This window comes from Silurus aristotelis, assembly GCF_946808225.1.
Source record: "Silurus aristotelis genome assembly, chromosome: 1".
Lineage (NCBI taxonomy): Eukaryota > Metazoa > Chordata > Actinopteri > Siluriformes > Siluridae > Silurus > Silurus aristotelis.
Genome location: NC_139574.1, coordinates 497,028 through 509,527, shown reverse-complemented (window position 1 = coordinate 509,527; position 12,500 = coordinate 497,028). Strand labels below are relative to the sequence as shown.

Sequence of the window (12,500 nt, the reverse complement as noted above, 5' to 3'; positions counted from 1 at the left end):
AAACCTCCTTAACAACATCTTTAAACCTCCTTAACAACATCTTTAAACCTCCTTAACAACATCCTCAAACCTCCTTAACATCATCTTTAAACCTCCTTAACAACATCTTTAAACCTCCTTAACAACATCTTTAAACCTCCTTAACAACATCTTTAAACCTCCTTAACAACATCTTTAAACCTCCTTAACAACATCTTTAAACCTCCTTAACAACATCTTTAAACCTCCTTAACAACATCTTTAAACCATGCTCTATCAGGTTTTTAAAACTGGTTGGGGCTGAAATTTTCTGTGCAACTGATTAAAATTGGCACTTTATAAAGGACCCCTGGCTTTGGGATGCCCCCTTTTAGATGCACCTCTGGTCCCAATTCCTCCCTGTTGCTAACATTGTTGTTGCTTTTCTAAATGAGATAAATATTGAGAACTTTACAGAGACTTGTGGACTTCATATCGTAAAGAATATAGAATTCAAGCAATTTATCCCAATTCCAATTCACAATTCCAGCTTCTACACCTGCACTCCGCACTTTCTCAGCTACATCTAGACACATATTCCACTTTCTTCAGTTCTCCAATAACCACATCTCTTCTCGCATAACCAGTCACACAACCATAACAACACCTTCACCTCTGCTCATGATAAATTCCCACAAAGCTCCAGCTCCTCCTTTACTTCTCCATAATGAGGTTTTCTCCTGTACCACCTTCTGCACACAACAGCTCCTCCATCCACACCTTCAGTGAGTTCTTAAAGGTGAAAAAAAAATGCTTTCTGTAATGTCACCATTTTACAATATATATGTGTGTGTGTGTGTGTGTGTGTGTGTGTGTGTGTGTGTGTGTGTGTGTGTGTAGCCTTTCTGAAGCGTCTGGAGGAGTGGTACTCTGTAATGAAGGGGAAGAAGGTTGTTCTTCGTGTGGAGGTCGCAGATCCCAATGCTGAGGTCAAATGGCTTCGAAATGGCCAGGAGATCAAACCTTCAGCCAAGTAAGACACACACACACACACACACACACACACACACACACACACACACAGTCTGAAGGATCTGATTGGCTGGTTGTTTCCTTGATTGATTCTGTGTGTTGCAGGTACATTATGGAGGCCAATGGGAACATCCGCACTCTTACCATAAATAAGTGCACCCTGGCTGATGATGCAGCTTACGAATGTGTGATTGGAGAAGATAAGTGTTTCACTGAGATCTATGTCAAAGGTGTGTATAATAGGGGATAATAAGTGTGTGTGTGTGTGTGTGTGTGTGTGTGTGTGTGTGTGTGTGTGTGTGTGTGTGTGTGTGTGTGTGAAAATAGATGTGTAACGAAGGAGATATTGAATGTGTGTATGGAGGTTCAGATGTGATGAGGGTAAGTGGTTGTAATGGACATTCCTCTAAAGGATCTACAATGAAACAATGGAAGAAGAGTGTAAAAATATAACTTTCAAGTGTAATTGTAAGTGCAATCAATACCCAGAATAATGAACACACAGGACAACAGGACAGTGTTGTGTGAGGAAGTGACTGAAGTGTAGATGATTGTGGAGCAGTGATGAAGATAACACTGGCAGCACAGAGTCTCCTTATAAAGCATGTGTGCTACAGTGCTGTAGCCTGCAGGTGTTTAGTGGTATTGAGTTTTACTCCGTTAGCTGTTTAAACAGTCCAGGTAAGTTTTTGGGTTGGAAGATGGACGATCACATAGCAGCCCAAGGTCATGTAGCATCTCCCAGGGTGTATAATTTACTTCTCCAGAGCTTTGTTCTAATGTTCAGAATATTCTGGTGATAATGTAGATTTTATCAAATTTACATAAAATAGCATTATTGAACCAAAAAAGTGTGTGTGTGTGTGTGTGTGTGTGTGTGTGTGTGTGTGTGTGTGTGTTGTAGAGCCACCAGTTACAATCACAAAGCTGCTGGATGACTATCAGGTGGTGGTTGGAGAGAGGGTGGAGTTCGAGGTTGAGGTTTCAGAGGAAGGAGCACAAGTCATCTGGTAGGAAACACACAGTATATTTTACACTCTCAGGCCACAAATCCTAACATGCATTCAATAGGGAAAAGTGTGTGTGTGTGTGTGTGTGTGTGTGTGTGTGTGTGTGTGTGTGTGTGTGTGTGTGTGTGTGTGTGTGTGTGTGTGTGTGTAGGTGCTATGAGGAGCAGGAGTTGAGCCGTGATGATAAGAGTGTGCACTATCGCTTTAAGAAGGATGGGACTCGCCATACGCTCGTCATCCAGGAGGCAACGCTGGAGGATACGGGAATGTACCATGCTTACACCACTGGAGGGCACACTAAGGGAGAGCTCATTGTGGAGGGTAAATATTTGTCCATCTGTCCGTCTGTCTGACCACCTGTCTGTCTGTCCATCTGTCTGTCCATCTGTACGTCTATCTGACCACCTGTCTGTCTGTCCATCTGTCCGTCTGTCTGACCACCTGTCTGTCTGTCCATCTGTCTGTCCATCTGTCCGTCTGTCTGACCACCTGTCTGTCTGTCCATCTGTCCGTCTGTCTGACAGAGTCTCAGCGAAAAAGATTTGTTTTTCTCCACAGCTGTTTTTGACTATGTCTCTCTCTCTCTCTCTCTCTCTCTCTCTCTCTCTCTCTCTCTCTCCCCCTCTCTCTCTCTCTGTGTGTCTCTGAGTAGAGAAGGAGTTGGAGATCCTACAGAGTATAGCTGATCTCACAGTGAAGTCTGCAGAACAGGCCATGTTTAAGTGTGAGGTCTCTGATGAGAAAGTGACAGGAAAGTGGTTAAAAGATGGAGTTGAAGTTGTGCCAAGTGAACGCATCAAAATCACACATATTGGCCGGTAATACACACACACACACACACACACACACACACACACACACACACACACACACACACACACACACACACACACTGCAACAACATTACAAGAACATTACAACTTTATATTAGTTTAATCTTTCCACTTTTAAGCCTATCAATCAATATATCTGTATTTGTGTGTGTGTGTGTGTGTGTGTGTGTGTGTGTGTGTGTGTGTGTGTGTGTGTGTGTGTGTGTGTAGAATCCACCGTCTCACTATAGATGATGTGAAGCCCAGTGATGCTGGGGATTATACGTTTATTCCTGATGGATATGCTCTGTCCCTCTCAGCCAAACTCAACTTCCTGGGTGAGATGTTTTAGTTAACAGTGGTGTGTAGATTCTTCATCACGCTATCAGGAAAATAAAAGAGTAATACATTTGATTTATTTCTATCATTATATATTAAACATGAAGTCATTTCTTTTTCTGTAATTGTTTTCTTCGATTTTTCTGATATTCTCTCTTATTTCCTACTTCTGTTTTTTACTCAAAGAGATCAAGATTGACTACGTACCAAGGCAAGGTAATCAATCAATCAATCAACCATGAATAAACCAATCAATTATTCATTTAATCAATACAAAAATCACCAACCAATTTATCAATCATCAAAGAAACTATTAACAAACAAATCCCTCAACAAACCAATTAACCAATGAAAAAACCACAACAACAAATCACCATCGAAGCAACAACACAATGAATATAGAAACAATTCAACCAATCAGTCAGTCACCAAGTTCTCTAATTCTCCTTCCCCTCTCCTCCCCCCTCTTTCTCTATCAGATCCTCCTAAGATCCACCTTGATGTGTCGGGTAATGTGGTTTCTCAGAACACGATCATCGTTGTCGCTGGCAACAAGCTCCGCCTTGACGTAGAGATCACAGGAGAACCGGCCCCTACTGTGTGCTGGAAGAAGGGAGACGATGTATATACACACACACACACACACACACACACGTATACACACACACACACACACACACAAAGTCACACACGTATACACACACACACACACAAAGTCACACACGTATATATACACACACACACACACACACACACACACACACACACACACACACACACACACAAAGTCACACACGTACACACACACACACAAAGTCACACACGTATACACACACACACAAAGTCACACACGTATATATATACACACACACACACACACACACACACACACAAAGTCACACACGTATATATACACACACACACACACACACACACACACACACACACACACAAAGTCACACACTTACACACACACACACAAAGTCACACACGTATACACACACACAAAGTCACACACGTATATATATACACACACACACACACACACACACACAAAGTCACACACGTACACACACACACACAAAGTCACACACGTATACACACACACACAAAGTCACACACGTATATATATATACACACACACACACACACACACACACACACACAAAGTCACACACGTACACACACACACAAAGTCACACACGTATACACACACACACAAAGTCACACACGTATATATATACACACACACACACACACACACACACACAAAGTCACACACACACACACACAAAGTCACACACGTACACACACACACACACACACACACACAAAGTCACACACGTATACACACACACACAAAGTCACACACGTATATATATATACACACACACACACACACACAAAGTCACACACACACACACACACACACACACACACACACACACACACACACACAAAGTCACACACGTACACACACACACACACAAAGTCACACACGTATACACACACACACAAAGTCACACACGTATATATATACACACACACACACACACAAAGTCACACACGTACACACACACACACACACAAAGTCACACACGTATACACACACACACACAAAGTCACACACGTATATATATATACACACACACACACACACACACACACACACACAAAGTAACACACGTACACACACACACACACAAAGTCACACACGTACACACACACACACATGCACACACGTATACACACACACACAAAGTCACACACGTATATATATACACACACACACACACACACACACACACACAAAGTCACACACGTACACACACACACACACAAAGTCACACACGTATACACACACACACACAAAGTCACACACGTATATATATACACACACACACACACACACACACACACACACACACAAAGTCACAAACGTACACACACGTATATACACACACACACACACACACACACAGTTGCACATACACATGTATCCACACACGTATATATACACACACACACACACACACACACACAGTTGCACATACACATGTATCCACACACGTATATATACACACACACACACACACACACACAGTTGCACATACACATGTATCCACACACGTATACACACACACACACACACACACACACACAGTTGCACATACACACGTATACACACACACACACACACACACACACACACACTCACACACACTTGTATCACAGTGTTGCAGTAACTAATCTGTACTGTAGGGTTAGGGTTAATTGGCTCCGCCTACTTTTCAGCAAATCTCAGCGACAGAAGGGCGGATCCGAGTGGAGAGTAGAACCGGTCTGAGCTCGTTTGTCATTGAGGGGGCGGAGCGAGACGATGAAGGAAACTACAGCATTACTGTGACAAATCCAGTAGGAGAAGATAAAGCCAATCTGTTTGTCAAAATAGTGGGTGAGGAACAAAATACAATCACGATAAATATACAACACACTAGAAACAAATATACAAGAAATGCTGTAGAACTTTAATAACTTTCTTAACTCTGTGTGTGTGTGTGTGTGTGTGTGTGTGTGTGTGTGTGTGTGTGTGTGTGTTTACAGATGTTCCTGATCCTCCAGAGCATGTGAAGTGTATAGCAGTAGGAGAGGACTGTGCCTCTATAATCTGGGAGCCTCCTAAGTTTGATGGAGGAGCTCCACTTAAGGGTAAAAACAACAGCTTTGCTCGTGTCTGTGTGTGTGTGTGTGTGTGTGTGTGTGTGTGTGTGTGTGTGTGTGTGTGTGTGTGTGTATTATATAAATATATATGATCACACCATCACAAGTGCTATTCCTTCAGCCTGAGCTAAAGGGTCCAGGCTTTTTTACATGTTTTACAAGTTTTCCCTCAGAAGGACAAAGAGAAGATCAGAAACAGTGTTTTTTTTTTTTTTACACAGGCTATCTAATGGAGAGGAAGAAGAAAGGATCATCTCGATGGACGAAGCTGAACTTTGATGTGTTGGAGGGCACAAAGTATGAAGCGAAGAGAATGATTGAGGGAATTCTGTATGAGATGAGAGTTTATGCTGTTAATGGTATTGGCGTCTCAGCACCAAGTCTCAACTCCAAACCATTCATGCCAATTGGTGAGAACACACACACACACACACACACACACACACACACACACACACACACACACATTGGATCTCTCCTCAACTGATCTCTGATATTTTTTTCTCTAAGCCCCCACTAGTGAGCCCAAAAAGTTAACAGTGGAGGATGTGACTGATACCACCTGCTCTCTAAAGTGGTTAGCTCCAGAAAGAATTGGTGCTGGTGGTTTGGATGGATATGTCATTGAGTTCTGCAAAGAGGGAGGTAAGTACAGTTCACAGTACCAGAGGTTCATATCACATGAAGGCTGGGGAGAAGTTGCCAGTGTGTTCATGAGAGTAGATGATTCAGATGATGTGGTAAAGCCATCAGGATAAAGGTCACATCCTTAGAGGCCATGCTTTTGCATTGTTTTTTTTTCATGACCTAATTTTCACATGGCTACAGATGGTTATTATCCGTGGTGCTGCCTCTAGAACATGCTCTTAGACTGAATACACAGAAATATTAAGTACAGGTCATGCGGAAACCAAACTGGAAACAGGAAGTGACATCAGCAAACTCAGCAATTAAAAATGAAAATGATTATATAGCATTATGTCTAAAAGACAACACAGATATATCAGGGAGCAAGTCAGAGAGTAGATCAAGGAATATGTCAAAGATCCATGAATTTACTGTCAATAAATTGACGCTGTAAATTCACGAACCATGAAGATGAATCCGGACTGTAATCAAAATAGAAATGATGAGCTGATCTAAATTACTTCAGTGGTTTAGGACTATAATCACCAGGACCAGTTTTACATTTGAGTCTCCATCGCTGAAGTACACCTCAAAAATGATGAACTGTAATGAATGTGTTGACGATGATGTTCCCTTATGAGTCTGGTTCCTCTCAAGGATCCTTCCTCACACCAACTCACAGAGTTTTCCTTCACCGCCGTCACCTCTGAATCAATCATTTGAAATAAACTTATAGGGAATCATTTATACAGATGCCATGTCTATTTGTAATCTATTTCTGTAAAGTTCTTTTGGGACAGTGTTTACTGTTTTAAGCAGAGCAGAGAGTAGATCAGAGAAGGATCAGATAATATATCAGATCAAAAGGATAAATCAGGATTAAGAAGTAAACCTTATCCAGATGTGGTTTATGATTGGAATCAGGATCACAGATTGACTGAGGACCAGAGGCAATATTAGTACTAAAATCAGGTGTAAGGTCAGGATCTGGATGAGACGGAAATGTTCAGTTGGAATTGGCTGGTGTGGAGTAATAATGGTTTGGTCATTTCCCCATTCCACAGTTCCTTTACGCATGTGTTTTTGTTGTGTGTTTGTCAGATACTGAGTGGCAGGTGGCAAACACTGAACTGGTGGACCGTCAAAACTACGTGGTGAGGAATTTGCCAACAGGAGAGAAGATGAATTTCCGTGTTGTAGCGGTGAACATTGCAGGCCAAAGCCCTCCTGCTGTCCTCGCCCAGCCGGTCACTGTCAGGGAGATCATGGGTATTTCTGAAATCTGAACTGGTTAAATATGTTTTAGTATTAACAATTCAATTCAACATTGACTGATGGAAAGTAATTTCATTTTGTCTCTTTACTTCTCTCAGAGCATCCTAAAATCCGCCTTCCTCGCAATCTGAGAACCAAATATATCAAAAGAGTCGGAGAGACAATCAACCTGGTTATTCCCTTCCAGGTATGCTTGTGTTTTATTGTCCAAATTGTCTTCAGTAGTTGAAATGTGGGAGTCGCATTGTCCCATGCAGCTCAATGTCAAGTCTAAAATCCCGAAATCTTCTCAGTTCTAAGGTCATGGAATATTTCATGGTTTGCAGATTTATCTGGAAACATGATAAAAAATCATTTAAGTACAAAATTCTTGAATAAAAATTCTTGAGTTATTCCATGATGTTTTCATTAAACCACTTCATCGTGTATTTTATTTCCTCGCGATTCTAAATGTGTGTGTTTGTGTGTGTGTTTAGGGTAAACCTCGACCTGTGGCGACATGGTTAAAGGATGGAGAACCAATAGATGCAAAGAAAGTTGGAGTCAGAAACTCAAATGTTGACTCAGTGCTGTTTATTCGCTCAGCAGAAAGAGAACATTCTGGAAAATATACACTAGTCCTGCAAATCGAGGGCATGGAGGACCGTGCCACCCTCGACATCCGCATTGTGGGTAAGAAAAAATATCAGTCTACAGAAAACAGCAGGATTTATAATTCTTCTTGCTACATACAGTATAGTTGGGGGGGGGGGGGGGGGGGGGCAGAGAGGGGGGGGGGGGGTCTTGCCGTATTCAGTCGGTGTCTCTTTAATCCTATAAATGGAAATGTATTTTATGGAGGAAGGTTTGTGGACACCTCACCATCACACATGGACATTAAACTGTACCCCAGACTCTGAAGGACACAGGTGTATAATGCATCCTTGCATACTGTAGCATTATGGTTTCCCTGAGAGCTCAGTCACCCAAACACTGATCCAGGATGACATGGCTGTTGGACTGGAGAAATGCATTGTAGCAGCAGTAACAGACAGAACCGAGGTGTAATGCTGCATGTGGATAATGCTGAGAAAGCAGGACTGTAATATCAATATTACTTAGCAGATATTATTCATGTGCACTTAATTATTGATGGCACAGTTACAGTTGTACCAGTGTCTTCATTTGTATCAAAAATAATAAATTGCAAAGTGGCAAATCCAGATTCAAGACACTGAGGGTTTGAAATTATAAGAAAAAAATAAACATAAAAAATCCTTTCATGACGTTAAATGTTGCAGGAGCATTTACAGAGCAGTTACTCATATCATGTTGCTTCCACCTCCATACTTCACTTTGAGCATGGGGTTATTGGGTTCATAGAAACAACACTACCACTTCTTCTTCTTCTTCTTCTTCTTTTGGCTGCTTCTATTTGGGGTCGCCACAGCAAAACATCTGCCTCTTTCAACCCAACTACCTGCATGTCTTCCCTCACCACATCCATAAACCCTGACTATCTTCAAGCGACGACTGAAGACCTACCTCTTCCTGAAACACTTAAATTAGCACTTTTCAAATTTGCTTTGTAGAATTCAAGAGTTATATTTATATTAAGTGTGTAATCTGGTGTACAGTGTAGATTTATTCATTACTAGAGACTCAAAGCACTTTTGTACGTCTCTCTGGATAAGGACGTCTGCTAAATGCCGCAAATGTAAATGTGAATGTAAATAAACCTCCTCCTTGGTCTTCCTCTTTTCCTCCTTCCTGGTGGCTCCATCCTCAGCATTCTCCTACTGATATACCCCATGTTCCTCCTCTGCATCTGGTTAAAAACTCCACTTCCATCTCTCCCAAACATCTCCATGTGTAGCATCCCCAGCTGAGAACTTTACTCTCAAGAACTGATGTTTATAAAGTATTTTATCTTCATTTATAAACAAGTAAGAGCTGAATAAAAACAAACAAACAATCAGTCATTATGCATCTTCTTCTTCTTCTTCTTCTTCTTCTTTCGGCTGCTCCCATTAGGGGGCGCCACAGCGGATCATCCGTCTCCATACCCCCCTGTCCTCTACATCTGCCTCTTTCACACCAACTACCTGCATGTCTTCCCTCACCACATCCATGAACCTCCTCCTTGGCCTTCCTCTTTTCCTCCTACCTGGTGGCTCCATCTTCAGCATTTTTTTACCAATATAATTCATGTCCCTCCTCTGCACATGTCCAAACCATCTCAATCTCACCTCCCTCACCTTGTCACCAAAACATCCTACATGTGCTGTCCCTCTAATAAACTCATTTCTAATCAGTCATTATGCATATGCCTGCTAATTAAGTACAATAAAAAGCCATAAACATTTACAATCTCAACTTAGAGAGAAAAACATAAAACATAGAAAATCACCAAACAAAGACCTGAATGGCTGCAAACCATCTTTCTGTACAACACTAGCAAGCAAGATGGCCTTCAATGATGAATCGGCATATATTTTAACAACTAAATATTAACCAACAGCTTCAGAGAAGATGGTCAGAATAACCACTGCAATGTTTCCACATTTTCCACACAGATGAAATAAAATGCTACCTTCTGCCCTTCATCAGCCAGAAAGAGGTAGAAAGAAATCTTTTAAACCTGTTTGCACTCTGTGCACCCAAAAGTCAATCTTTCTTCTTCAGTAACGTTAATCAGAATACTTCACAAAAGTTCACCGATGTGCACATACAGCGCTATCCCATGGCAACACCGCCCTCTATTGGATGGAGGTAAAGGTGTTAATGATTGGAGGATTTAATGGTCATTTACACCATGCTTCTACTGGTATGTCATCTGGTCTTACCAACAGATACTCCAGATGCACTGCAGTGCTTATTGTTCTCTGTGCTAATGTTGTTCCTGCTGCTTTCATGTGACAGCTGGCTGCTCTTCTCCCTTCTCATCATTAGTCTGAGAGAGTGTCATATAAGCTTGAGGACGATCCACCTGCATTTTATCCAACATACCTGTACTACAGAGATGTTGAAGCCCTTCACTGTGGCTCTGTAGCTTCCAAATGTGATTCAGTGTTCTTTATTTATCTCTATTCATTTATCAGCTTTACAGAAACAACACAAACATTATAACAAATAAACCTGACAGACTTCTTTCCCCTCACTGTAAGATTCAATTATAAACATCACATATTTAGTAGCTTTTGTTGTATTCTATACATACATATTCAAACAATGTTTATACATTACAGATAAACCAGGACCACCTACAGCTGTGAAAGTGACAGATGTTTGGGGATTTAATGCAGCACTGGAGTGGAAACCACCCAAAGATGATGGAAACTGTGAGATCACCGGGTACACCATCCAGAAAGCTGACATGAAAACCAAGGTAAAAAATGTTAATATATGCCTAATGAGTGAGTCTGAGGTGAAGTGATGAGGGAAAAAAACCTGTGATGATATGAGCAGCACAGTCTACATGGGATCTAGAGAAGAATGAGATATCACCCATGGGGCACTGAAAAGTTGTTTAACAGGATTTATTTTTTGAATTAATAGTAATAATGACGGTTATAAGTCTGTGATAAAGGTGTTGGACTTCTACTCAGAAGGTCATAAGTTCAAAACCCAGCACCACCATGCTGCCACTTGGGGCCTTAGAGAAAGACCTCTAACTCTTTTGTTGTATAAATGTGAACATTGTAAATCCGGCTGGACAAGTGCATCTACCAAATACCTTACCTCACTTCCCCTCACTTCACCCCACCCCACCTCAGGACACATAAACCTGAGTTTGGAGCAATAGTGGTTCCCTTTCAGGAACTCAAGCTGCGTTGAAACGTTTTGGGACCGCGCCCACGTTTTCCACGCTCTGTAATAATGTGTGCAATCAGACAAAAATTTTAGGAAACGAGACACTGTGTCTCTAAGCCACATTAAGCTTCACTCCATGTTTGTCATATACTTCCTGGTTACGTCACCCCACCGGTGACGGCCAGCGTCCAGTTTTTGACTGATTGCACTCATTATTTTAAAGCGTGACCATTTGGGCGCATTCCCAAAGCATTTCAACGCAGCATCTTGTTCCCTCAGGGAAGTAGGGTTACATACGTAACCTAGAGATGTTCTCAGGATTATACATGGTGATGAAATCTTGAAAATGAATTAGAAGAATTTGAGAGTGTTGGATTGAAGTATTATTGGACCCTGCAATGAGCCTTTTGTAGATTTAGACACAGATTAGGGCAGTGTGTGTGTGTGTGTGTGTGTGTGTGTGTGTGTGTGTGTGTGTGTGTGTGTGTGTACGTAATAAAGTATGTTTTATTTTAATGTACTGTTACAGGAGTGGTTTACGGTGTATGAACACAACCGTCGCACTAACTGCACAGTGTCTGACCTGGTGATGGGGAACCAGTTCATGTTCCGTGTGTTCAGTGAGAACCTCTGTGGCCTTAGTGAGGACCCCTGTGTGAGCAAGGACACAGCCACCATCCCCAAGACCGGTCAGTGTGTGTGTGTGTGTGGGTGTGTGTGTGTGTGTGTGTGTGTTTGTGTGCATTATTTGTACTGAAATGATTTGTTCTTCATTTCAGTACAAATAATGGAATAAAGGAGTTGAAAGAAGCTGTTTTTGTAAAATTCTGAGGTGACTGTTTTTTTCAGTATAATTTTCCTTCTGCTGAATTCTCTCTCTCTCTCTCTCTCTGTCTCTCTCTGTCTCTCTCTGTCTCTCTCTGTCTCTCTCTCT

The 12,500-nt window shown here is 41.6% G+C and overlaps 2 protein-coding genes across 3 annotated transcripts in view; both read left to right on the top strand.

Moving 5' to 3' along the window:
- LOC310729622 (uncharacterized protein) overlaps positions 1-12,500 on the top strand; it is a 441,633-nt gene that overhangs the window by 155,363 nt on the left and 273,770 nt on the right. The gene's annotated exons all lie outside the window — the stretch shown is intronic.
- The window catches only part of LOC310728083 (myosin-binding protein C, fast-type-like), a 29,166-nt gene that overhangs the window by 16,187 nt on the left and 479 nt on the right, over positions 1-12,500 (top strand). For both annotated transcript variants that reach the window (XM_083545196.1, XM_083545195.1), the window contains 17 exons: positions 859-991; positions 1,096-1,220; positions 1,895-2,000; positions 2,152-2,321; positions 2,653-2,818; positions 3,044-3,150; positions 3,338-3,367; positions 3,631-3,773; positions 5,447-5,606; positions 5,756-5,860; positions 6,094-6,282; positions 6,383-6,517; positions 7,601-7,768; positions 7,873-7,961; positions 8,251-8,446; positions 11,002-11,141; positions 12,096-12,344. In XM_083545196.1, coding sequence (XP_083401322.1) covers positions 859-991; positions 1,096-1,220; positions 1,895-2,000; positions 2,152-2,321; positions 2,653-2,818; positions 3,044-3,150; positions 3,338-3,367; positions 3,631-3,773; positions 5,447-5,606; positions 5,756-5,860; positions 6,094-6,282; positions 6,383-6,517; positions 7,601-7,768; positions 7,873-7,961; positions 8,251-8,446; positions 11,002-11,141; positions 12,096-12,323 — 2,390 coding nt within the window. In that variant the 3' untranslated portion in view covers positions 12,324-12,344. The remainder of the gene's footprint in view (positions 1-858; positions 992-1,095; positions 1,221-1,894; positions 2,001-2,151; positions 2,322-2,652; positions 2,819-3,043; positions 3,151-3,337; positions 3,368-3,630; positions 3,774-5,446; positions 5,607-5,755; positions 5,861-6,093; positions 6,283-6,382; positions 6,518-7,600; positions 7,769-7,872; positions 7,962-8,250; positions 8,447-11,001; positions 11,142-12,095; positions 12,345-12,500) is intronic.